Source organism: Lynx canadensis, chromosome C1, assembly GCF_007474595.2.
Source record: "Lynx canadensis isolate LIC74 chromosome C1, mLynCan4.pri.v2, whole genome shotgun sequence".
Taxonomy (NCBI): Eukaryota; Metazoa; Chordata; class Mammalia; order Carnivora; family Felidae; genus Lynx; species Lynx canadensis.
This window is the reverse complement of record NC_044310.1, coordinates 2,026,945-2,053,410: the sequence shown is the minus strand read 5'-3', so window position 1 is coordinate 2,053,410 and position 26,466 is coordinate 2,026,945. Positions and strand designations below refer to the sequence as shown.

At 63.6% G+C, this 26,466-nt stretch overlaps 1 protein-coding gene across 3 annotated transcripts in view; it reads right to left on the bottom strand.

The window, feature by feature from the left end:
- Nucleotides 1-26,466, bottom strand: part of TP73 (tumor protein p73) — a 63,573-nt gene that overhangs the window by 6,870 nt on the left and 30,237 nt on the right. For all 3 annotated transcript variants that reach the window (XM_030328310.1, XM_030328308.1, XM_030328313.1), the window contains exons 4-8: nucleotides 15,653-15,895; nucleotides 4,030-4,216; nucleotides 3,565-3,680; nucleotides 621-730; nucleotides 162-304 (exon numbers count right to left, since the gene is read on the bottom strand). In XM_030328310.1, the coding sequence (XP_030184170.1) occupies nucleotides 162-304; nucleotides 621-730; nucleotides 3,565-3,680; nucleotides 4,030-4,216; nucleotides 15,653-15,895 (799 nt within the window). The remainder of the gene's footprint in view (nucleotides 1-161; nucleotides 305-620; nucleotides 731-3,564; nucleotides 3,681-4,029; nucleotides 4,217-15,652; nucleotides 15,896-26,466) is intronic.

The window sequence follows — 26,466 nt, the reverse complement described above, 5'->3', positions numbered from 1 at the left end:
ATGGGCCCAGAGACCAGTAGCCCATTCAAGAGGGGCAAACCCAAGGCGGGGCCCACGCTGGATGGGGCCGGAGCCCCGGCAGCCTCGTGGCTCACGCCCATCGAGGCACGTTCGGCCCTGAAGTCCCAGGGGGCCCCCACGCCCCAGCCCAGGCCACTCACCGCGCTTGCTGCCGGCCCCGTTCTTGGCCGCACTCTCGCTCAGGGCCTGCTGCTCGCGGTAGTGGTCCTCGTCAGCCTTGCGGTCTCGGCCGGGACAGGCGCAGATGCGGCCCTCGAAGGACCTGCGGCCCAGCACCTGACCGCTGGCGGGGCGGGCACGGCCAGAACCGTGAGCCTCGGGGGGCCTGCGCCACCCACCTCGGCCCCCACGGCGGGGTCTTGAGGAGCCAGGGGACCAAGGCTGAGCACCCAGCCACTCTGAGACACCAGGTCCCCTGCGTCCTCCCAAATCCCAGGCCCTGCTCCGGCAGCCCTCGCAGCCAGGGGGAGCCCTCCCTCTGAAACTCACCTCCAGCGCCAGCACCATTCCTCACCCTGCCCCTCTGCATGCCGAGCCCCCAGCAAAACCGCCCCAGGTCCCCGTCCACCCCTCCCCCCCCACGAGCCCAGCAGACTCACTCCCGGGTCTCCAGGGTGATGATGATGAGGATGGGCCTCCGGTTCATGCCCCCCACACAACTGCTGTTGCACATGAAGTTGTACAGGATGGTGGTAAACTCTGTCCCCACCTACACACGGGAGAGGGAGAGGGGAGGAAGCAGTGCTATCAGCATGCGGGCCCCACCCTCCGTGGTGGGTGCTTCTGGGCCAGGCCCCGACTCTAGGTGGGCCTGGGGGAGAGGCAGGCCCCTGCGCTGTGGTCCCTGGCATCCACCCGTCTACCTACCCATGCGCCCATCCATCCACCTCCATCCATCCACTGTGCACCCACCCCTCCATCCAGCTATTCACCTGCATGCACTGACCCACCTCCATCCATCCATCCATGCTTCCTTCCTTCCCTCCTTCCAAGCACTCATCCAGTTACCCCTATCCATCCATCCATCCACCCATCCTTCCATCTCCATGCATTTACCTTCTGTGCACCCACCCCTCCATCCAGCCATTCACCTGCATGCACTGACCCACCTCCATCCATCCATCCATCCGCCCATCTTTCCTTCCATCCATCCATTCTTCCTTCCTTCCTTCCTTCCTTCCTTCCTTCCATCTATCCTATCCTATCCTATCCATCCATCCTATCCGATTTTTACTTCCTTCCTTCCATCCATCCATCCATCCTACCCGATCCTTCCTTCCACCCACCCATCCATCCATCCATCTACTCACCCATCCTTCCTTCCATCCATCCTTTTATCCATCCATCCATCCGCCCTTCCTTCCTTCCTTCCTTCCAAGCACTCATCTAGTTACCCCTATCTATCCATCCATCCACCCATCCTTCCATCTCCATGCATTTACCTTCTGTGCACCCACCCATCCATCCAGCCATTCACCTGCATGCACTGACCCACCTCCATCCATCATTCCTTCCTTCCTTCCTTTCACCCATCCATCCATCCTTCCTTCCTTCTGTCCATCCATCCATCCATCCACCCATCCATCCACCATTCATCTGTCCATCCTTCTATCCATCCATCCATCCATCCTTCCTTCCTTCTGTCCATCCATCCATCCATCCATCCATCCATACTTCCTTCCTTCCATCCACTCATCCAGTTAAACTTATCTATCCATCCATCCACCTCCATCTATCTACCTTCTGTCCACACACCCGTCCATCCAACCATTCACTTGCATGCACTGACCCACCTCCATCCATCCATCCACCCATCCTTCCTTCCATCCATCCTTTTATTCATCCTTCCATCCATCCATCTTTCTATCCATCCGTCCACCCATTCTTCCTTCCATCCATCCTTTTATTCATCCATCCACCCTTCTTTCCTTCCTTCCTTCCAACCACTCATCCAGTTACCCCTATCTATCCATTCATCCACCCATCCTTCCATCTCTATGCATTTACCTTCTGTGCACCCACCCATCCATCCAACCATTCACCTGCATGCACTGACCCACCTCCATCCATCATTCCTTCCTTCCTTCTTTCCATGCATCCTTCCTTCCTTTCTCCCATCCATCCATCCTTCCTTCTTTCTGTCCATCCATCCATCCATCCATCCACCCATACTTCCTTCCTTCCATCCATTCATCCATCCTTCCATCCATCCATCCATCCATCCATCTTTCTATCCACCCTTCCTTCCTTCCTTCCTTCCTTCCTTCCTTCCTTCCAACCACTCATCCAGTTACACCTATCTATCCATCCATCCACCCATTCTTCCACCTCCATCTTTCTTTCCTTCCTTCCTTCTTTCCTTCTTTCCTTCCTTCCTTCCTTCCTTCCTTCCTTCCTACCACTCATCCACTTATACCTCTCATCTACCCACCCAATCATGCACTACACTGAGTGCCATGCTCTGTGCTGGCTCTCGGAAGCCCAAAGTCCTGTGGTCTGGTTGCCCCAACCACGTCTCCTAACATAGATTGGAGGTCAAGCCCTGGAGGCTGGGTGTGAGCGGGCATGTGTACAGGTCCCTGTGGGCACAAAGGTGTGTTCTGCGTGCGGCAGGCTCTCGTGGGCAGAAAGGTGAATGGCACTGCTCTGGCAGAGAGAGGGACCAGAGCCATCTGAGTGGACCCCCATCTCCAGCACATGTGTCCATTTCCCAGGGAGTCTGTGGACAGCTGCACAAGGAATCCAGGGCTCTTGACTCCTGGGCATCCCAGGACCACAAAATGGGCAGGTGTCATGGTCTCCCTGGGTCAGGATATAAAACGCAGTCACTGGCTTAGGCAAACCTGGACTTTCACCAAACTGCTGGCACACAGAAGCCACCAGGGGGCAGGAGAGCCCTGCTTTCCTGGCAGGTGACGTAGGGCAAGGGAGGAGGGAGTGCAGGGTGGTCACACCCCTTCCTGGGGGCTGGGGGTTTAAGGGGCCAGGTGCAGGGCTGGGGCCTGGGGGTCTGGGGAACTGATCACAGTTTGGGGAGTCTAGGGGTCAGAGCCAGGTAGAAGAAAGGTGGGGCTCGCTGTGCCCCCTCACCCGTGGAAGCATGGCCCACGGGCCCAACCGGGGCCCACCCCCAACCCACCGTCACTGCTCAGACCCCCACCCCCACCTGGCTCCACCCCCAGCTTCTCTGGCTGGGCCCTCACAGCAGCCCCAGAACCTTCTGCTGCCTTCAGGTCACAGCAGAGCCCCGCCCACAGCTCTCCGCCCCGCCCACTGCCCACCTCTGGCCTGGACCCTCATCTCCAGGCCTCTCTCCTGTAGCCAGAGAGGCCGAGGGGGGTCCCACCTAGACCTGCACAGAAGTGACCAGAAATGAGTGCCAGGCGCCAGGGGCTGGGGGTGGGGGCAGGAGGTGAAGAAGTTGCTCCACAGCAAGACTTAACCCGGAGGCGCTGGGGACAGTGGGTTGGCCATCTGAAGTGACATGAGTGCTCCGTGACCGGACCCTCACCCTCGTGGCTAACTGCAGGGGCCCCCACCTACCTGTGGGGGCTCGTAGGGAACCATGACGCTCTGCCTGCCTGTGACAGGGTCGTCCACGTACTGTGAGAGATTGTTGCCCTCCACGCGGATGAGGTGGCTGGCCGGAGCAGACTGTCCTGCCGGGAGGGGATACCGCTTCAGGGGGCTGCCCGGCCGGGGCCCGGTCACCCCTGTGCCAGGCACATCGCAGCAGACTGGGGACCGCAAAGGCCAGCCCCACCAGCCTGGTGGGGCTCGGGCCACCAGCCCTGATGCCCTCAGGGTGCCTGGCCCAGCATCGCTGCTGACCACTGTCCCTGGGCACCTGCACCCCAGGCCCCAAGTACAGCTGGGAGGAAAAGGGGCTGGGGAGGGGACTTGCCGGGTCCACGCTGTCAGCCCCTGCTGTCTCTAATCACGGACGCCCGAGGCGAGCCCTCCCTCCCGGGGTGCCCTGGCTGCTGGGCACGGGGCCGGGGGCCTCACCTTCATTGAAGTCTCGCCCGAGCTCATGGTTGGGGCAGCGCTTCACCACCTCAGTCACATGCTCTGCCTTCTTGTAGACGGGCATGGCCCGGATGACGGTGCCCGGGGGCGGCGGGGTGGACACCTTGATCTGGATGGGGCACGTCTTGGCGATTTGGCAGTAAAGCTTCTTCAGCAGCGGGGAGTACTGGTGGGGATCGGGGGGCAGGGTTGAGGCCCCGGCTCGGCACCCTCGCTCAGCTGCACCCCACCCCCAGCCAGGAGTCTCGCCCCTCCCCGCATCCCCTCGCCCACTCGGCAGCACCGGCCGCTTTGGGCACGGAGAGCAGACGGCTTTCATCCCGCCATCGCTGGCTGGAGAGGTTGGCACCATTACGTCCATCTCACGGGTGAGGCCAGGAAAGGCCGGGGAAGGGGGAAGCTGATGGAGAGTGGGGGCTGGGAGCCAGGGGTGCCCTGTCGAGCCCGGCTCCTCCCCACCCACAGCCCCATCGCTGTCAACCGTAGGCCCCCAGGGCCCAGCAAGAGCGCTTGCAAAGCCTACCCTTTAAAAATAGGAAGTTTTATAGTGTTTTTCAGATGTGTTTCTCAATCGAGTGAAGAAGAATGTGAAACATTGAGTCTGAGGGGTTGAGCTCTGCAGCGTGGCATGGGCCACCGGGGACCTCAAAGCCCTAGTACCTGCAGCCCAGGGTCCCTGCCCAGGGAGGGTCAGATGATGCCCTTCCTGACCCTGGCAGGGGCCTCTGGGGGCAGTGGCCGGGGGACCAGGTCGCCCACCCAAGGACCCTCACATGAGTTCACAGGAGACCCTGCTGGTGACCACAGGGGTAGCCACTAGTTTCCAAGCTGACTGGCTTCTGGGCAGACCCGTCTGGGGCTCCTCGTGCCTCCTTCCCCCAGGGACAGTGTTGCTGGTCTCAGGTTCCTGGCCCCACCCCACAATCTCCCTGCCCCCCCACAAGTCCCCGGTGACCTGGAGTCACCCCAGACACAAAGTCCGGAGAGTGCCCCATCACACCCCACCATGGTGGGGTCAGAGACACCGTACTGTACCAGGAGACACCGCTTCAGACAGGTGCCCAGCTGGGGTCCGGTCACCACAGGGGACTGGAGACCACAGGCTGGGGCTCACGGTTCACAGCGGGAAGTGTACCCACCATGCTAGAGTCAGGGCAGTTGAGGCCGGACACATGGATGACAGAGCCAGAGAAGGGGCAGGTCACAGCCCGCTTCTGCCAAGGAAGCTGGGGGGCCCCGACACCCTCACATGCTAAGGTAAGGCCCCCACTGGCCTCCAGAGCGCCCCCCTCTGGCCACCAAGGGACACAATGGACCCTCAGCTACTCCAAGTGTACAAAAAGCAAGGGGTGGGAAACATAGGGAGATGGAACTTACCCAGAGCCCCAGAGCAGGGGGTCACCGGTGCCCTCACAGCCTTTGGCCCCACAGTGTGAGCCATCCCTCCCCTGATGAGCTGACCGGGGCTCCCTCCTGGAAACACCCATCCCTGGGGTGGAGTTCAAGGCATTCTCGGGGTGTTGGACCTTGTTCAACTTTCCCTTGGCGCTGAATTCAGTACCCGCCCCTCACACCCCCGTCACAGAAGGAAACTGGATGCCGTGGGCTTCACCGCCCCCTCCCACTCGCCAGGCTCCCTGGAGCCCAGTGCAGCCTGCCACCCCATACCTGGGACCCCCACCTCTGGCGAGAAGCAGAGTGCCCAGACCTGCTTACAGTGCAGGAAAGAATGATCACACACAGCCCTGGGGAGGGGGGGTTGCTGAGGCCCTTCTGGGAAGAGCAGAAAACAGGGCTCAGGGAGTGGGGGCAGCCTGCTTGTTGTGGGGCTCAGTCCTGCTTCCCAGGGGGTGACTGCTGACCTCCGATGTCCTCATCAGTACAAATGCTGCCCCTTCACTCCCGGAAGCACCAGTTTGGGGGATAAGCTGGGTGCCCCTGCCCAGGACAGCAGCAGCCTGCCCGGCCCAAAGCAGACACCGGGTGCCAATTCGGCACCCCGCTCTCTTGTCGACCCACAGTGAGGCTTCAGAACAGGTCCCCGGCTCTCAGACAAGTGTGCAGGTGTTTTCAGGCAGGGAGCTGCTAGGCAAGCATCCTGGAGGCCCTCGGAGAGGCTCAGCAGGAGAGCAGTCACCCAGGGGGTTTTCCTGATGGAGGAGGCCCCCCGGGAACTGTGAGCCCCGGCTGGACTGCAGGGACCCGAACAGAACCAATGATAGGGGCAACCGGGGTCCAGAGGGCCATCCCTGCAGCAGTGTTTGTGGGGTGCCTATCGTTTGCCAGGCCCCAGAATCACGAAAGAAAATGGGCTGAGAGGCCCCTTCAGCCTTCAGAAGAATTTGGACTTACTGGAGGCTCCCGCCTGAAAGCGTCAAGAGGAGAACGGCCTTTGAGGCCTGGCCCCCAGGTTCTGGTGCTTGTCAGCGGGATGCTATACTCCACTGGACAGACGTCTCCCAGGCTGGGCAGGCGGCCCACTGGCTGACCACACTTAACACCCTTGAGCCGTCGGCCATGGCCCAGTGTGCAGTGTCACTTCCAGGCCGGACGGCTCCCCGCCCCTCTGCGAGCAGGCCCTCCAGTCCCCTCTCTGGGGCGACTACCCAGCGGCTCCCATCAGTAAGTCCTCTGACCTCGTGATCCCTCCAAGGCCTGAGATGGGGTCTGTTGGCCCCCGAAGGCCCAGGGGCCTTGGCTCATCAGCCAGCAGGGAGGGAGCAGAACTCCAGGTGCAGCCCCGCAGGCCTGTCCTGACGGTGGGGCGGGGCTTCAAGGCCCCTGACCAGCGGAGACTCTGTGAGCCCTCCTCTGCAGGCCCTGTGGCCGGCGGGGTGGGGGCGCCCCTTCGGTGTCCGTGTCTGGGCGTCGGACCGAGGCCCCGAGGTCCGGGGGAAACGCAGGGGCGCGTGGCCGGCAGGCGGGGATGGGGGCGCCCGGGGGTGCTCTCCGTGTCAGGGGGCCGCAGGAGGTCCCAGGAAAACGCAGGGACACGTGGCCGGCGCGGGGTGGAGGAAGGGCGGGGACGGAGGGGCGCGCGGAGGACGCCCCGCCCTGGGGAGGAGCCGCGGGGAGCTGTCCGTGGTACCCGCGCCGGACCAGGCTGGGCTGGGAGCCCGGAGCCGCGTAGGGTGGGCGAGGAGAGAGGGCCCCCCGCTTCCTCCCTCTGCGTCCCTGGCAGGGCCACCCCCAGCCTTGGGCCTGGTCCCACTCCCCACAGGGGTGTCCCTAGTCTAGTGCCACCCCAAGATGATTGATAATATGGCCGTGGGCACATACACCAGCCACCCCACCCCTGCGGGGATTGAAGCCACAAATGTCTAGCCCGGTCCTGGTAGAACAGCGAACGGCAGGCTGGAGGGATGCCTTGAGGCTTCCCTACACTTGGCAGCATGTTGCAGGGGCACAGCTGCTGGGCTACAGGGGCGGGAGGTGGGCCTGGAGGGGGGAGGCGTGGGGTGGCCAAACCCAGGGTGGGGTCAGGGTGGGGTAGCCTGTGTCTAAGAAGGCGTGAGCCCCCACCCCCCAGCCAGCTCCTTCCCTCCTCCCGCAGCTCCTGGGACTCAGGCATGGGCAGGTGGGGAGGAAGACTCCTGGGTCCCGCCTGGTCCACAGAGAAGGTCACGTGAAGACGCCTCCTCTCCCTCCCTCTTGCCTCTCCTTCCCTAGAACCGCTAGATGGATGTGTTTCAACAGATTCTGAGCTGATAAAATCTTATTTATCTTCGGCTGTTGACACAGAGCCGTCCAGACTTGCCTGCCCCGAGATGCATGTATCCCTTCGTGTTTGCAGGAAACGGTTTGCCCAAATGCTGGTGTCTGCCCATCCCTGCCCTCCCCCACCGGACCCTCCCCCCATTAGAGTCCTCGACGGGCCCTGTCTGGCTGGGAGCCTGGGGCCTGGCAGGGCCGGCGCGGGGGTGGCAGGCGAGAGGGTGGCGGGTGGCAGGCGAGGCTCCGTGGCTGTTAATTTCCTCGCACCCGCTCCCCGGCAGCTGGGTGCCCGGCATGGGCAGGTTTGGACAGGAGGAGAGTGGAGAGGTGATAATAGGTTGTCTGTCATTTTCCAGGGACGTGTAGCATCTTGCAAACCGCAAATACCGTTAACCAGCTTGGGCGAATCTGTTACAACAGATTCTGGAAGACGGGGCCTTGAGGGGGGGCTTTTATTTTTTTAAATGATTTTTTTTTATAGCCCACTTTTATCTGCTTGCCGCGTGTGTGTGTGTGTGTGTGTGCGTGCGTGTGTGTTCAGAGCCACATTTCTCTCCTCTCTCAGGTTATGGACCCCTTTGAGGACCTACCCAAGGCCACAGACTGCCTTCCTCCCTAGAGAAACTCCCACAAGAACACTTACCAAGAAGCTGTGTGGGTTCATAGGGTGACCCCCAAGACCCACAGGGGGCCTAGGCCAACAGCCCCCATTGATAGCCCTCCTGGGTAAGGAGGGGCCCCCTGAGTGACACAAGCCACATTGCCACACCCCCTCCTGGTGGCCTCCCCTACTCCACGGAGAGCTGCTGGGACATGGGGTGGGCTCTGACATGTCAGGGAGGTCTGGGCAGGATAACAGGGAGGGTGCCAGCCTGTAACCATCACCCCAGCCCGTTTCAGAGCACCCATGGACAGAAGGCGGTGAGGGTCCCTGCACAAGGAAACCCACAGCCAACGCCCCACCTTGGCCACGGGCCTGGTGGCTGGAGGAGGCTCCTGGGAGCTCCTGGACGCCGGTAGGCTGCAACCGTGCCTGATAAAGAAGCCTGCCGAGAATCCTCAAGAGCTCCTGGCTAGGGGAGGAGACACACGCATCTGCTGACACCCTGCACAGGCTGGTCAGGGGGCTCCCTCGCCGGGAGCCCAGAGAAGGATAAACGGGAGGCAGAAGCGGGCTTTGCGGGTGCCGAGTGACGCTGACCACTATCCAGGGGCATCCCCGGAGGCTGTGGGCCAGAGGCTGCCTACCTGTGAGAGGTGGGCCTGGGGCTGGCAGCGACACCCCTCAGGAGCCTGCCCCCCCACATCCTAGAGCCTGTTCCCAATCAAGGGAGCAGGAGCCCCTGGGACCCTCACGACCTGGAAGTACCACGCCCTGGGAAGTGGCAAGCATCCCCCTCAGGCACTCCCAGGCCACAGGGACTTGGGCCTACTCCGCCCTCCTCCCACACATGGCTGCAAGCCGGGAAGGATGTCTCTGGTGGCTTCTGTCCTGGGCTAACATCAGGGGTGGGAGCGCTGAGACCCCTGAGTCCCCTTTGTCTCCACCAGGCTAGCCCTGGGTCCAGGAAGACTGCCACCCGAAGAGGCATGCAGGGGGACAGAGCAAGGACACAGGTGCCAGGCACAACATGCTTCTTCCTCTGGCCTGGGGTCAGGGGCAAGGGGGCCAATGGGCGGGGACCTGCCCTTGGCCTCAGATACCCAGGCCCTGCCATCTGGCCTCCCCTGGACCCTGAGGAGGGGGCCTTGAGGATGGAGAGGGTAAGCAGGACGTATCTTTGGGGACCCAGCTGGGCTTGCGGGGAGCCCCGGCCTTCCCACCAGGAGCCACCCTCCTGGCCAAGAGCACAAATGGTGGCCACGTCTGAAGCACCAGGATCTGCCTCAGCCAGGCTCAAGCACAGTTCCTCTGCCTGTGAACTTGGTTTCTGGCTTTGCCAGCTGGAGAGCCCAAGCCTGTCTGTCCGGGCCTCCCAGAGAAGGCAGACACCCCGCTGGCTGGCCCCATGGGGAAAACACTGGTAAGAATGCAGCAAGGCATGTCTGTGAGCCCGACCAGAGAACTACCCGTGTGGGGACAGAATGAGGAGGCTGGCCACCAGCCCGGCTCTGCTCACCACAGGGGTCCCCTCAGCTGCCAGGGGAAAGATCCCCTATGACCCTTAACGCCCACCTTCCCCTTCTGAGCTGCTTGGCCTTGTCAGTGTAGTGCTCATAGGGTCAGCCCGCCTGGGCAGGGTGTGGGGGCCAGCAGGCACCTTCTGCTCAGAGGATGGTCCTGGGACCCTCTGACTGCAGGCACCCCATTCTGGACAGGACTGCCAGTCTGGTGAGTGCAGGCGCAGGTGGGCCAGCTCCTGCCCCCAGGGCCCAGAGGCTTCCAGATGGCCTGGGCCTGGGGCCGGCCCAGCTGCAGGTGGCTTGGGAGCGGGGAGGTTGGCCCGGCCGTGGCCACAGTGGGGACGGGTATTCAGGATGGCCTCGATGGCCCTGTGTCAGCTCCAGCTGGGGGCCCTGGGCACGGGCTCTCCTGCCTCTGACCTTCCTGCCATGGAAGCTACAGGTCAGTCTCCAGTTCAGGACCTCAGTTAAAGACCTGCCCTCCGGCCAGGCAGTGGTGAGCATGGTTTTTTCACTCTTAAGAAACTGCACCCTCTGCCAGCAGGACAGGAGCCCACAGCTTCTCCAGTGAGCTCGGGGATGCCCCAGACACGTGGGGATGGGCATTTTCCAGCTTTTAAGGCAATGCTTGGCTGGAATCGAAGATAAATACCCAGCGAAGCCCCGGGGGAAAAGGAGAGTTTGGGACCCTAAACATCTGACTGCCCTGCAGAGGGCAGTGGCTCCTAGTGCCAGGTGGTGAGCATGTGGCACCCCCTCGTCTCGTCCTCCCCAAGGCCCCGGAGGAGCCAGCTGGCTCCTCACATAGGAGGACGAGGAGGAGAGGGGAGGGGTTGCCTCGCCCGGGGCACACGGCCATGGTGGACGAGGCAGGTCTGTAATCCCAGGGGGACCCTGGGCGTTAGGCCACCGCGGGATCCCCCAGCAACCCCTGAGCTTCCACTTTACTGAAGCTTGGAGTGCTAGTCACTTGTGCGAGGCGGTGCTCCTGCCCTAAAACGAGCCCGAGCGTAGCAGCCCTGTGGCCCTGTCCAGCCCGGGGAACTCACACCTCACCCCAGCTCTGCCGCCCTCGGGTTTCTGCCCCCTCCTCTTCCTGGGGCCGCCTGGACAAATACACGGACCGCCCCTGCAAGGCGGGGGGGGGGGGGGGGGAGGCGTGGCCAGGGGAATTCTGGGGACTGGGGTCCATGAACTCGAGTCCCACTTCCAAAATCCTGACACAGATTTCCCCCGCAACTGACCACTGAAAAGCTTCACTGGTCGCTCAGCAGAGACCCTTGCCCAGAGTCCACAGGACGGGGGTGGGAGCCTCAGGACCGCGTGGCCTCCTCAGCCCCGGTTCCAGGAGGAGCTGTCCCCCCTATAACGGCAGCTACTGATGCTGGCTGGGCAGCCAGGGCCTGAGAGATGCCCAGGGAGAGGCGAGGAGGGGCTGTCCCCAGGCCCCGCTCCCGACTCCCCGACCCCCGGGCCCCAGCCCCGGCCCCACTCGGCCTCCAAGGCCAAGTTCTGCGACCTCCAAGCCCAGGGGCCCCAGCGGCTGCAGAGGGTGGTGAGAGAAGCGATCCCCAGCTCAGGCCACAGGCTAGGGCGCCGACACCAGCCAGGGCCAGCCGGCAGGAAGCGGGTCCCCGCCCCAGGAGCTTTGCACAATGCAGGCAATCACGGCCACTTCCCCTGTTCGCTCCTCATTCTGTCTCCACCACAGACACTGAGAGCTCTTCCCTCGGCCTTAAATACGTGTAACTGCTTCTGGTGCCAGTAAAAGGTATTAATTCCACTTATGCATTCCATAAACTTTTAGGATAACGCAATTGATACTGTGATCATGTCGGGACACATCCACTATTATTTTCCTGCTCGCAAACCTCCGAGGGGCTGGAAAGTTTTCTCCCGAATCCATTAGTGTTGACTCAGCCACATTCTGCCAGGAACCCCGTGGAGAACCTTTGTGTCTCCCGCCTGCCTTCCACAGGAGCGTCCTGGGCCAGGAGGGTGGCGCTCACGCTGCGTGAGCTGGCTGGCCCCCAAGACGGACAGACTGATGCTCGTGTGTGGGGCGGCTGGAGGTCATTCAGGGGGCTGTGTCCAGGCCCCCCCGGGGACTAGCTGAGCCCTCACGCCACGTGCACCCTCACCATCACGCCTCACGCTACCCAGCTGGGCCGGGGCTCCGACTGTCCCAAGCCTCTTGCCTGACCTCGGACCCCCCTCCCAAACCTACCAAACCCCAAGGACAGCCCTCTTCCCTGGCGAGGGCCAGCCTAGGAGCCGGGGGAGACTGAGCTGGGCTGGACGGCGTCCAGATGCCCCTCTCATCGGCTGCTCCTCCAGGCTCCTGGGACCAGCCGTCCGTGTCACCGCCAATCCCTGGGGGGCTGCGGGGTGAGAGTGGCCGTCAGGGCCCAGAGGCCAGGCTGGAGGGTGCTGGGGAGGGCTTGGGACAGCGACAAAGGCACAGTCACTGCCATCGCCGGCCGGGCTCCACCGTCCACCGGTCCAAAGAGCATCAGCGCCCCCGGGTGCCAGCCTTCACTCGCCGCCCTGACCTTTGCGATGTAGGTCTCCCCTTGACGCCCCCAGAGCCCCGAGGAGCGCCGACACGGGACAGGCCCTCACCAGGACGGCTCAACAGCAGCGGTTTGTGGGGCGCTCCCTGGGCTCCAGGCCCCGTTAGAAGTGGTCCCAGGAGGCAGCTCATTTGTCCTGTCACGACCGCACCCTCAGACCCAGGCCCAGAGCAGTGCAACAGACCCGAGACCTGGACCCTGCCAGCCAAACTCCCACCTCGGCCCGTCCCTGGCCCCCAGTTTATAATCTTGGAGGCTGAACACACATCCCTTGTCTGCTCAGTTGTGCTTGACCCGCCGGTCCTGGCCTGTGGGCGGAAGGGGTTGTCAGAACCCTGGGTCGGGACCAGAAGAGGCTGCACATGTGCACATGTGTTTGTGTATGCCTGTGCACGTCTGCATGTCCCTGTCTTCACGCGTGTGCAAGGTGTTTCCGTATGTGCATCCGCGTGTGGCACGCACGCCTGTGAGCTGAGGGCTCCCCTCGGTGCCCAAGGAGCATGGATGTGAGATGTGGGGGTGCTCGCAGGGGGCCTCGGCCAGGCACAGGCCAAAGACCCCATTAACAGCTGCGGTCCCTTGGGGACTTGGTGAGGGTGTTTTTTCCGAGCGGGGACAGGAGTGAAGGTAACAGTCAATTTGGAATTGTACTTGAGAAAAATATGAATTATCTATCAGTTACCAGGCATCCGGCACGGCGGGAGCCACGCACAGCGCGGTGCGGAGCCCAGACAGCGCGCCCGGGAAGCAAGTCCGGGCAGCGCCCGCGCAGCCAGACCCCCAGAGCTGCGAGCAGGCGGGCGGCCGGGCAGTCCCCGTCCTGCACCGTGATCCCGGGCAGGGAAAGGAGCCTACGGGGGGTCTTCTCCCAGAGAGCCAAGGTGCCAAAAATCTCATTATCAACGTCTGTCCCACCTCCACCCCCTGCGCTGACGAGGTCTGGGTGGGGGGGGGGGACCGTGTGCGCCAACAACAGCACCTCCTTCTCAGAGCAGCCACGCGAAAGCAGAGGGCCCAGACAGGGAGGTGGGGATCGGGGCTCGGGTACGCGGGGCAGGGTTGGTCAGGGCTTGTGGGCAGAGCCGCTGGGCAAAGGTAAGCCCTCCCCTGCCCTCTGGTGTGGCTGGCCGGGGCAGGCCACCCCATGGGGCCACTTAGGGGCAGACAACTGTGACCCAGCCATGGGCTTTCCACCCTTAATGTCACTCCCCTGCCAGGGGAGGTGGGGACAGAGGCCCCAGGTGGGGGGTGGGGAGGGGGGGACAGCCAGCCGAGGCGCAGCTTCTGTCCCTTCCTGAGGACCAGCTCAGACCATCCAAGGCACTCCAAGTCCCCCAAGACACTGCAGAGACCCCTCCTGCCTCCTCAAACAGTGGAGAGGAAGACAGCCGGGACCCCCTCCAGTGCTTGCCAAGATTCCTAGGGGTCCGGCAGCTCAGGCTTGGGTGACAGCATTGGTGCAGGAGGCTGGGACCCTCCCCTGAGAGGCTGCAGGAAGGGCTCGGGGAACGGTATGAACGTGGAGTAGGCGTGGTAGTGAGTCTCCTGTCACCAGAGGTGTGCTAGTGTGGGGATGCCTCAGAAGCCTCCTGACCTGGCTTACAGTCATCCAGTCAAACCTCAAATCGGGGTGGGAGGACCAGGACCCCGCAGGCAGTAAGAGAACCCTCTAGCACCTGCAGCTTCAGAACCTCACCCAGGAGGACCAGCTCTATGGCACCCCATCCCTAGCTCCGCTGCTAAGGTGACGCACTGCTCCTACTGTGCCAGCCCGTGCTGCGTGGGCAACAGCCCTTTAAGCCTTACCACCAGCGACAAGGAACACCGCAGGAAAAAGTCGCAAATGAGGAAAACTGGGCGCCCACGGGGTGGGAGCCCCAGACCAGCGATGGGTCAGCAGCTGGGGCATCAGGGGGAGCTGTGACTTGGAAGCCAGACCCAGACTGGCCCCTGCAGAGCCTGACCAGCTCCCTGTGGTTCCACCCCACCCCCACCCACAGGAGCATGGGAAACAGCCCAGCAGGGCAGTGGGGATCATGGGACCCCTCCCCCCCCTTAAAGCAGCAGAGCCCCCGGGTCACCTGCTTGGTGCTCCTGAAGGGACACAGCCACCCTGCCTGGAGACTTCCCTGTTCCAGGGTCCTGTTTCCATGGACTGGGGGAGACCATGGAGCTGCTGTCCCCTGCAGGAGGTGACGCTGTCCCATGGCCAGGACCCCCTAGATGTGTCCGGGGTAGGTACTGGGCAAGGCTCACTGTCCTTGTCCTGTAGGGGGGGGACAGGTGACCTGCCAAAGCCCTGCGTGCCCTACCCTCAGAGGAAAGCCTGTGGTCCGTCCTGGGGATCTCCGGGTCCCTGCTGCGTCCCTGCCCCCGTGGGCATGCCTGGCAGCCCCTTCCTCTCGCAGCCGCAGCAGTGCGGTTCAGCGATTAGGACCGTAACCCCAGTGACCCCACGACCGGGAAGCCGGCCACGGGGTTCCCTGCTGGCCCTTACTAACGGCGTAACTCCGAGCGAGCTATGTTCCCTCCGGTGCCTCCTTCCTTGGCTGTAAAATGGGACAATAACAGATTCTATCTCGTGCGTTGCTGGGTGGTTTCTAGAGTAAACTCGAAGCACTGGTGGGTGTGCGGGATGCCATCCGAGCTGGCAACGTCCCCACCAGGGGCCAGGATGCCCCCAAGCACGGGCGCCAAAGACCCGGTCCGCACAGCTGCCGACCCAGCCCTGACGTCCCGGTCTCACATCCACGCTCACAGACGACAACCCAGAGACTATGTGGGCACAGCCCAAGCCCGCCAACCGCCGGACTCCGGACCTCCCCGCCGCCCCGCACCACCCGCAGGAAGTGGCCCTCTGCAGACCCCAGGGGGGCCGATCCACGCGCCTCCTGCTCACCCAGGACAGGACGCAAACCCCACCAGGGTGCAGGGACGCCGGCGGGTCTCCCTGAGGATGGTCTGCCCCTCTGGGGCCCCGCGGAGGCTGGCCGCTCTGGCCGCGTCCGTCCGAGGGGTGGGCACGCCCAGACTGCCCAGCCCCAGACCCGCCTCCTGCCCTACGCTCCTCGCTCCTCCCGGAGGCGGCCGGGAACCCCGCGGCGCGCGGACACCCGGCCGGCCGCCCGGGGCGATCACCCCTCCCCGGCCCGCACCCCGCAGGCGCCCCTGGGAGCGGACGCACAACTCACCGTCCAGGTGGCCGACTTGGCCGTGCTCGACTGCTGGAAGGTAACGTCGAAGTGGTGGGGGCCGGGGTAGTCGGCGTTGGAGGGGATGGCCGGTGCAGGCGACATGGTGTCGAAGGTGGAGCTGGGCTGCGCGTAGGGCGAGTGGGTGGGCACGCTGGCGGCGTGCTCCGGGGTGTAGGGGCTGGCCGAGGCCGCTCGGCTGCTCATCTGGTCCATGGTGCTGTTCAGCAGATTGAACTGGGGCTAACGTGGGAAGGGGGAGGGAGGGGGACACACAGTCAGGCTGGAGAGTGGAAACGCGCGGCCAGAGGTGTCCTGTTACAGGAGACTTAAAGGGCCAGCAGCTCAGTCATCCCAAATATTTCCCCGTCCCCCCCCCCCCACCCGACAGGTCACTGCTTGTGTTGGGATAAACTGACATATTCACCTCGCCTCCCCCCTCCATCGGCTCCGGGTGCCAGGGTTTCCGGGGCTCCACCAAGCACACCTGGAGGGAGCTGCTGGTGGGGGTGGCTCCCGGCCCTCCGGACCCTCTCACAGGCCAGCAGACTCAGCGGCACTCTCCAGAGGGTGGTATCCAGCCGGACACCCTCGCCTCCCACCCTGTGTTCCAGCCAGAAGCGGGGAGACCCCAGGCCCAGGGAGCCCGACTGTGGGAGAGGTGGGCCCGCCAGAGTCCCCTCCTACTGGTCCACATCCTAACCCTAACCCGGGAGCCCAGCCCCTCCCCCCCCCCTACACAGGAGGAACAGGGACTCTAAGCTGTACTGTGTGTGTGCACCCCCAGCTCACCCCCCTGGGGTCCCGGGACCCCGAGATGGGCCAGCCCCTGCCTGGGCCTTGAGGAGGCCCCAGCAAGGGGACCAGCCCAATCTCGGGCAGATCAGACTCCTCCTGGAGGGCCGGCAAGGAAGACGCCTTTCCCAATCTGGAGGCTTCGAGCGGCAGGTGGGCTGACGGAGCAAAGAGCAGCTGATATTGGCCAGAAGGGCCCCTGCCTGCAAACCTGTGAGCTGCTCTCTGTGCCAGGATGGCGGCGAGGTTTACCGTAATCCTCTCTAGGAGCCCGAGGTGGACACTGCCATTATCGCGTTTCACAGACGGGGACACTGAGGCACGTAGAGGGAGTGACCGGCCTAGGGTGAGGCAGCGGCCCCGAGAGCCCCGGACACGGGTGGGGATGGTGGGAACTGCGGGCAGGGGGCCTGGGGTCCCCCTGGGGGGCAGGGACAGACCAGCAGCAAGCGCGGGGTGGGGGGCTTGCCCTGCAGCCCCCGCCTCACCAGCCTGCCTTCTCCAAGTTGCAAAGCACAGGGGTGCATCCCCCAGGGGGACCGGCTGTTCAGCCCCTCTCTGCCTCCTCCATCAGGAGAGAGGTGTGCATAACCCAGAGCCCCTCCAGCTCAGCATCCGTCTGGAAAGCACACGTTCCCCCATCGGGCCTGCTGGTGACAAGGGTCCTTGGAGCCTCTACTGAAGACTGCCAGTCTGAAGGAAGCTTACCACAAGGGCTGATGGAGCACAAGAAGGTGACAGGTGGCCGTGGCTTCGTGGCTCCTGGAGCCCAGGATGCTCCAGCCCCCAGGGGACAGCCACCTGACCCCCCCCCCCCGGCTGAAACTGCCATCGGACAGACCCCTCGGGCGGGCCTCAGGCCTTTTCTGTTTGGACCTCCGGAGCCGTGGCCCGCTGTGAACCTGGGGAAGGGCCGGCAGCGGGACAGGGGAGCAGTGGACAGGGGACCCCGCAGGGCAACCGCAGAGGCCTCCTTCCCCGCTCTGGCCCCCACAGCCTTCCGTGCCTTCACCTGTCAACCTGGGAGGCCCCGGCACCCAGATGAGCAAAGTGTGGGGTCCGTCTGAGGGAGCAGTGGGACACAACCATTCCGGAGTCAGACACGCCCTACAGGGAGCGCCACCAGCGAGGGCACAAAGCCAGCCACAGACGCGAGTATGCCTGCCGTGGGGTCCCCGCTGACGGCCGGCCGAGTCCAGCCAGAGGCAGAGCAGTCGGCCACCAGGGCCTGGGTGGGGCTGGGGGCGGAGGCTAAGGGGCAGCTGGTTTCCTTTGGAGGTGATGAAGAGGTTCTAAAATTCACCGTCAAGGCGGGTACACACAGCTGTGAATATACGCAAACCCACCGAATTGCACACTTGAAATGGGTGAATCGTGTGTCAGGTAAAATGTAAGTCAATCAAGCTGTTTACAACAAAACAACTGGGGACCGGCTCCTCCCCTCTCCTGGCCCAGCAGGGGTGGGGGGCAGGGGCGGGGAGGAGAGCAAGCCTCCCCGCTCCACGTGGGGCCCCGGCCGGGGACCCCGGCGTGCCCTCACAGCCGAGGCAGCTGCCGTGGGCGTGGGCGCCCCGACTCCACACGCTCGGCCACGAGAACATAAAAGGCAGACTCCAGCTCGCGATTTCACGTTCAGCACGCGCCGGAACGGGCACCGTTTCCCATAAGTGAGATAAAGCGTTGAGTTACTTCCACGGGTTGCTCTTCGCCGTTTGTTTTTCGACGTGGCTACTGGAAATCACACGTGCAGCTCACAGCCATCTGCTCCGGGCCGGGCCAGAGCCCGGGCCGCCAGGGGCTCACGGCATTCCGGAGGCTGCCACCTTCCCCAGCATCACAACCGCTGCGATCAGCAGCCCGGCCCCTGTCGGGGTACCACGGGCTGTCATTACAGAGTGCTTCCCGAGAGGCCTGCTGAGCGGGCGAGTGAGTGAGTGAGTGAGTGAGTGAGTGAATGAATGACGGAGCGTGGGTGTGCCAGGCAATAGGAGGTCTCCCCCGGACCGATGCCCGGGATTGGAGGCCAGGTGGGAAGCCGGCCCTCCCGCTCAAGGAGGCTGAGAGCCCACCGGGTCCGGGGGGGGAGGGCGGGGGTCCCAGCCTGCACCCTCCTCCCCAGGCTCCGTGACCTCTCTCTTCCCTCCCAGGTGACCAGCCGTGGCCCCGGGGAGCGTCTGCCATGTTGCCAGTTGCGCCCTGGGCGACTGAAGGGCGGTGGGAGCCTCGGGGAGCACGGCACAACCCGGGGTGCAGGTCTGTCCCCCTCCCCGCCCCCTCCCACCGGGACGGCCCAGGCCAGCAGGGCAAAGGGCCCCCACGGCCCCCCCCCCCCCAGAAATGAGAGACAGCCCCACGACGACAACAACGTTGTTCAGATTTTAACTTGTCCACATTCTTTACCGATCTGCGGCGGGTGCCAGGGAATTAGTCACTGAACCAAAAGAGCAAGGCTGATAGCATCATGTACCGGCAGCCACAAGGGGCAGGGCCCGTGTGCGGGAGCCCTGGTGAGCGGGAAGGGAGCGCTCTGCACACCGGGCGGGCGCCTCAGACAGGCTCCCTCTGCCCACGAGCCAGCCAGTGGCCTGTGCTCACCCTCCTCCCTCCCGCCCCGTGACTCCGTGGCATTTTGTGGTCCAGCTTCCTGGGGAGCGCCCCTCCTCCCTAGGAGAGCGTCGGGCCCCTGTGCGGGGCCAGGGCCATCCCTGCTACCCTTCCTCTGAGTCCTGCTTCCCCAGGGACACCTGCGCCCACACCCCCAGGAAATGGCAGAGGGCAGGGGTTTCTGTCCGGTTTGCTTTGTGCCATTTCCGCTTTGCTGCAGGGAACCCCGCTGCTTAGGAAGTGGGGCGGCTTTTGCATGGCTCCCGAAAGGTCCTTCCTTCCTTCCCTTTGCATTCCTTCCCAGCCGGATGGGGTGCACTGCACCCTGGGGACCAGCCTCACCCCGACCTCGCTGTCCAAACCGGGCCCAGCACAGCCACAGAGAAGCCTGGGGTGCCCTTCGCCCAGACCGGAGGCCCCTGGCAGCGGGAGGAACCTCGGGCAAAACCAGGACTTTTTTGGTTTGTTTGCTTTCAAGCAGAACTCCCAAGAGAGCGGGCTGATTAGGACATGCCCAGCCCGGGGCGGCCCGCATGTGCCTACATGTGCGTGCAGGGCTCCTGGGCCCGACCCAAGCAGGGCTGCGGGCGGGCTGCGGGCGGGCGGGCGGGCGGGCGGCTTCCCCTCCAGGTCCCGCGGAGGATGCACCGGGCCCGGGCTCCGGGAGGGGCTGGGGCCGGGGGAGTACATCTCCCCCCAGATCCTCAGTGTGCCCTGCTGGATCCTGGCAGATGGCCTGGGGGCTCCTCCCACCAGGGCCAGTTAGGCCCCCCAACACAGTCTCTGTCCATTTGCTCCACAAACATGTTTTCTGGTGCTCTCTGCTGACTTGGAGGGGACAGCGGGCAGGGGCAGAGAGGGTGGACGTGCCCTCAGGGTGCAGGCAGTTCCGGCCAGTGCACCAGGGAATCCATCCCACAGCCTCTGGAGGGGGCCAGGCTGGCTCCCAGGGTCAGCACCTCTGGGGCAAGAATCCCAGGCAAGGGCACACATAGGCCTCGGGGCCACACGCTCGAGTGTGCTCACACGCAGGGCCCAGAACACGCGCTGGGAAGGGGCAAGGGGCTTAGGCCTCAGGCTGCGGCCTCCAGCAGAGGGAGGAGGCTGCCCGATGGGAGGCCCCACCCCCGGCGTGGAGGTCCTGAACTGTGTCTGTGTCTGGCCCTCTTCTGGGAAAGGAGCTGGTCTCTGGCAGGGACAGCGAGTGGAGTCCCAGGGAAAGGGGGTCCTGCCCCGGGAGAGTAGGGAGAGGACAGAAGGAACTGCCCTGGGGTGGGGGTGTCCCAGCTTCCAGCCCGCCCTGCCCTGCATCCCCATCCTCGGGGCCTCCCCTGTTCTGCAGACCGTGGGGGGCTGTCACAGCACAGGGCAGCAGCAGCAAAGCTTAGCACTGGGCTGGGGGCGGGAGGGGGGTGCATCAAGCTGGGGATGGCTGCACTGTCCTCACACAGCGGGGACACTCACTTTGGCCAGGGTCTCAGGTTTCAGCCCCCGTCCCCTGCCCGGGGGTAGCGGAGAATGGGGGCTGGGTGGGGGGGTTCAGAGGCCCCGGGAGCCAGGCCCCAGCGCCCCAGGCACCCCCACAGGCAGCAGAGGGTCCGGCCTGCCCACTGGTCCTCCTCTCCCGGGAACCTGAGCTCAGCCCAGCCCTCCAGCCCCTGCCCCACAGGCTAGACCTCGCCGCCCAAGCCCCCAGGGCCGGGGGTCCCCACAGGTGGTCAGGTGGTGGTGCCTGGGCTGGTGATCCCAGAACGCAGGGCTCTCCTGGCCATCCCACTGCCCACCTAACACCCTCCAGAACAGGACTCTCTAATGTGCCCAGGTCCAGGATTAGTGCCGTCCACAAGGACCGTGTCCTGGGGCAAGAGGAGAAGGACAGGAGGGACCCCTCAGGTCCAGCAGGGTAGAGCGGGGCTCCGAGGTCCGCAGACCTGGGGGCCGAGGCCCCACCCCCCCCCATGTGACCCAGCCGGGACTCCACCGCTCTCGGCCTCAGCTTTCTATTACAAAGTAGGGGTGAAGCATCCATAGGACCGCTGTGGGGATCAGGAGGGTCCAGGAAGGCCATAACCTGTGACTGTACATCAGGAGGAATGACCCCTGCCCAGGGGGCCCGCCCAGAGCCAGGGAGCCGACCGAGCTGGACACACTCCTCTCCCCTCCCCCTCCTCCGCACAAAGGCCCAACAAGGTAAGGGCTGCAGGGAAACAAGCTGGGCCACCCCCAGACCCTCCCCACTCAGAGTTCAGGGCCGAGCGCCAGGCACAGGGATGGGGTGAGCGGGGAGGCCCCCGTGCCCCAGAGAGGCCACGTCCCACCGTCCCGTCGCGCCCAGCCCCAGACGGGAGGCTCAGAAAACTCTGGGCTGAAGGAAACGGACCCTGGAACTCAGCACACACGTGGGCCCACAGCACCGCTCTTGCCCTGGGTGCTCTTTGGGGTCAAAGGCGGGTCCTGCCTCCGGGAGCGGCCACAACGCATGGCCGGGTTTGCACTTGGAGAAGATTCTCATTTTATGTGTTTATTGACAATCGGTAAACCATCTCAAGCGGGTTTTGGGGATGTAGATGGAAAGCAAACTGCTCTTAAAGTTTGTGTGCTGGTTGCCTCAGCCTCCCCTCCCTTCCCAGCACCCGCGGCTAGTAAGACGGGAGGGAAAGTCAGGAGCACAGACCGGCTGTGAGCACGCGGCCTGCGACCAAGTGCAGCTGCCACACGCAGGATCCCCCGGGTGGACCTTATTGTTCCAGCGAAAGTCGTAACAGAAAACCTCGTCAGTAGAACTTCAGACGACTCTTCTTATGTCCCCAGAGGCTCAGTTCCAGGCTGACTCACTTAGTGGAGGGGACTTGAGGGAGAGAGGAGACCTCCAGACTCGTCCCTGCACCAGGCCAAGCAGGGGCAGTGGGAGACACTGGGCTCAAACACTGATTCAAAAGATAGAGCCCCTGGGCCTCTGGGGGGGGGGCATTGATAAAGGGTCCCCCAAGGAACCCCCATCCCAGCCTCCTTTGTACCTCTTGTCCATACCACAGGGCCTTTGCTCCTGCTGTCCTCCTCCTGGAACATTGTCTCCTTGCCACCTGAAAAGCCTTTCAAGGCTCACCTCCTCTTAGGAGCTTCCCTGGCTCTTTTCACCTGCCTCTGTGTTCTGGGGCTTTCTCTCCTGCTTTTCTGGGTAGTGTGACAAACACCATGACCCATACCCTTGTGGGTGCGTACCTCATGGGTGTCCATTTTCCTCTGGCTTTAACCCCGAAACACAGCTTAACCCCGAAACACTTGACCAACATAGGCTTAGGGGCACCGATACCCCATGCAGTCAAAAATGCAAGTATGACTTTTTACTACTAACCTACTGTTGACCAGAAACCTTACCGATACCATAAAGTCACGTAACACAGATTTTGTAAGCCACATGGGTCATATACCGTGTTCTTACTATGAAGTAAGCCAGGGAAAAGAAAATTTTATTAAGAAAATCATAAGGAGGGGCGCCTGGGTGGCTCAGTCGGTTAAGCACCTGACTCTTGATTTCAGCTCGGGTCAGGATCTCACGGTCTAGTGAGTTCAGCACAGAGCCTGCTAGGGATTCTCTCTCTCCCTCTCTCTCTGGAACTTCCCCACTCACGCTGTCTCTGTCTCTCTCAAAATAAATAAATAACTTGAAAAGCTTTTTTTTTTTTCAATCATAAGGAAGAGGGAATACATTTCAGTATTGCGCTGTATTTAGTAAGAAACAAAACACAGCCAACAGGACTGAGCTGTTCCAAGCTATGCTATCCAAAGCTCAGCTCTGACTATCTATTCACGCCTCTTGAAAAACCTGCAGCAAAGAGCTTCCACAGCTGACCTGGATAAGCTCGTCCAGCATCGTGTACCCTTGACCATCAGGAAGTTCTTTCTGGACACTAAAGCCCACTTCCCTCGCTGCATTTCGGGCCGAGGCTGCTCTGAACCAGGAGCAGCAAGTGAAGTCAGCTGCCTGTATCTCTGCTCTGTGACCCCGGCCGGCCTCCTGGGTGTCACGCGGGGGACCCCCGAGTGTCCAGAAGGGGAGGCGAGGCTGCAGAGCCGGTCCTATCAGGGTCCTCTATCTGCCCCCTGAGGCTCCTGACCACGGGGAGTGAGGACATTTCCCAAGCACTTCCGAAGAAAGCCGAGAGGTCCAAATGCAACTCGTCACAAAGTCCACCCGTGACCTTCCCAGACGTGGAAGGCGGCGATGCACCTGGCCTGAGGCTTCACGGGTTCCTCTCTCCTCCCTCCTTGCCTCCTGCCCTCCCCAGCATGCCTTGCTGGGTCCCGGCGCCCCGCCCCGCCTGCCGTGTCCACTGCTCCCCACGCCTGCGGCACCGCGTGCATCCCGTGCTGCCCGAGGGCCCGGCAAACACGTCTCCCTTCACGGCCGCAGGTGAACAGTCCGGAGGAATAGTCGGCCTTTGCCAGACAGCCGCCCTGGCTTCCCTGGCCCCTTCCCCATCCCGTTGGCCAGGTTCTGCCCTCCAGCCTCCAACCTCAGAGCCACCTCCCCCAGGAACATCCTGGCCCGGCTGCCCCTCCAGCCAGGAGCTGAGCCCAACAGTAAGACACAGCAATGGGTCCTTTCCCAGGTTGGCGGCCCCGGGGTGGGAACCACGTCACCGTCCTGTTGCGTGGCCCCCGTCTTTGTGGAAAACGGGTGAACGGTGTCGGCCGTGGCTTCCTCATGGGACCACAGTGGATCTGACTGGAGAGGTGGATACAAGGGTCTTTACCGGGCCCTCTGCCCGGATGTCCTCCCCAGACCTCCGCTCAGGAGGCTCCCCTGACTCCCCCTCGGATGTCACCTCCTGGGGTGAGGCCAGCTCAGCGCTCCCCACTCCTGGGACGCAGCACCGCCTGGGCCGGGGCACGGGGGGGGGGGGGTTGCGAGCATCATTCTATCCCGCACGGTTGGGGCAGGGTGTGCGGAGTGGGGGAGACGGGGCCCCAGCTCTGCGGCCCCTTCGCCCCTGCTGTGGGCTCCGGGGGCGGGCAGGCGGGCACCCCATGGATCTCAGAGGGCTCTGCCTTGGGGGGCTCCCTCCTACCCCCAGCGGGCTTCTGCTCTGACCCCAGCGTCCCCGGCTCTCCGCAGAACACTGATACCAGAGGTTTCATAGGGCACGAAACTCCGAGCCCCCTGGTCTTCTCTGGCAGGCGTGTCTGGGCTTGGGTGTGGCCTCACCCAGAGGTGAGTGGCTGGCATGCCGTCCGGGCTTCAGGGGGAGAGAACCCGTCCCCCTCGGAGCAAGACCTCCACCCGCGGTGTTTCCCACAGCATCTCCCGGAGTCTGAGTAAATGGGTGGAAATGCCAACAAGACCGTACTCGTGCTGGGGGAGGCGCCCTCCCCTCCTGAAAGTATGTGCGCGCTCTCCTCGCCCAATCCTACGCCAGGGCCGTGTGGAACTTTCCACACCTCGCGCTGGAGAAACGTGCCCCCAGCAGCCCGTTCCTGCAGCTGCCGAGGCGTGTGTCTGCAGGATGGCCCTGCTCGCCTCTGCCTGCAGACAGCGCTGCTGAGACAGCCGGGGCGGCGGCCTGGAGCCCGAGCCGCGCAGGGTCCCCGTGCGACTCCCTGCCGGCCTCTGCGGGGGGGCCCCCCGGTGAACAGGCCGGAGGCCCACGGATGTACAACTTTACTGAGCCCCCAGAAAACAGCCCCTTCCAGGGTGCCCGGGGCCTGGAGCAAAGGTGGGGTGCAGCAAGTGGGGGACCCCTCGCCCCTGAGCCCCACGGGGGACAGTCAGCCTTCCCAGAGCCTGACGCTGACCCAGGTGTCTGCCCTGACTTCCTTCGCCCACGTCTCCCTTGTCCGTCTGTCTATCCGCAGGCGCTAATCAGGCCCTGCCTGCACAGCACCTCATTGAGCGGCCCCTGGTCTCCTCAGCGACAAGCACAGTGAAGGAGGCGGGACTCTGGTGGGGGGAGGGGGGTGGTCACTTCGACGGCCAACACCCGGGGATGGAGAAGCAGCCATCACCTCCCCATTCACGGCTCCGGGGCGGACAGACAGGCCAACCCCAGGCCCTCCTGCCGGCTCTGAGCCTGACAAGCTTCCTGGCGGGTGAGGGTCTCCCGGGTGCTGGGGGATGGCGGCACTACGCAGACGCGGCCCACGCCCTGCGGGAGCTGGAGCTCACGTGTGGCCATGGCAGCCGGCAAACCAGCCGCTGAGTGTGTAGGGGGCTCAGGACTTCACAACAGGCTGAACACGCAGCTCACGGGGCAGGGGGTGGGGGTTGCGCATGAGAAGGATTAGCGAAGCCCACCGGAAGTGAAAGATGGGCAAGGCGCAGGGAAGCTTCTATGCTGGAGATCAGAGGGCAGAGCACCTGCGGCCAGAGGAAGGGCTGATGGGAGGTGGGGGAGCGGTTCAGCCCAGGGACCCTCTGGCTCCCGAGTCAAAGACATGATACCGGTCGTGGGGCAGTGCAGGGCCTGGCACACTCAGAGGTCACGTCGGGATGAATGAACGGGACGTTGGCTGTTGCAGAATAGCTCCCGCGTTTTGGCCACAAGCAAGGGAAGAAGGGATTTTCCACTAGCAGAGACCAGACTGGCCGACTGTCCACCGGCGGGGCAGCTCAGCGAGCCTGGCGAGTGGGGCCATCCCTCACCTCCACTGAGGCAGGCTCCTGTATTCCCCTTCCGGAACAGTCAATCCCTGCCTGCCCGGACCCCAGTGGCCCTGAACCGGGTCGGAAAGGACACCTTGTGGCTGCTGCCCCATTCTGCAGCCCAGACCCCTGGCCACTCCAGCCCTGTCCTCTCCCAGCCACTGGAACCCCTCCTGCCGGGTCCAGGTCCCCAGAGGCCCCGCCCCTTCCTGTCCCCCATGGCCCCCCCTCCTGGCTCCCAGGCTGCCCCTCTCTGTCTCTGCTTATCTCGGATCTGGTCATTCTCCATCCGTGCAGCCCCCTCCCATGCCAGGACCCTCCTCACTGTCATTTTCCCCGACACCTGCCCCCAGGTGTTCCAGCAGGCTCTGTGCTGTGGGGGGCAGGGGGGGTGTCTCGGCCCGCCGCCCCCTCCCCCACAGCTGATGAGTGGCTCACGAAGCAAAGCCGAGTTCACACTTTTCACCCCAAATTCCCCTCCTGCCGAATCCCATCTGAATAAACGGGGCGACTCCCTTCACCCAGCCTCCCGGGTCCAACCTGGGTTGTGCTCGCCGTCCCCACCCCCCAGCCCACCAGCAAATCTGGTCCAGGACTCAGGTGCTCACCGCCTCCCCTGCTCCTGCCTGGCCCTAGGTACCATCCCTCCGCAGGATCCGCCAGCGGCTTCGGGCTCCCAGCCTCGGCCCTGCCCTCCTGTGGTCTCCTCCGAGCACTGCAGCAGGGGCCCCTTCTAGAAGCCTTGCGGGATCTCGTCCCTCCCTCCCTCCGT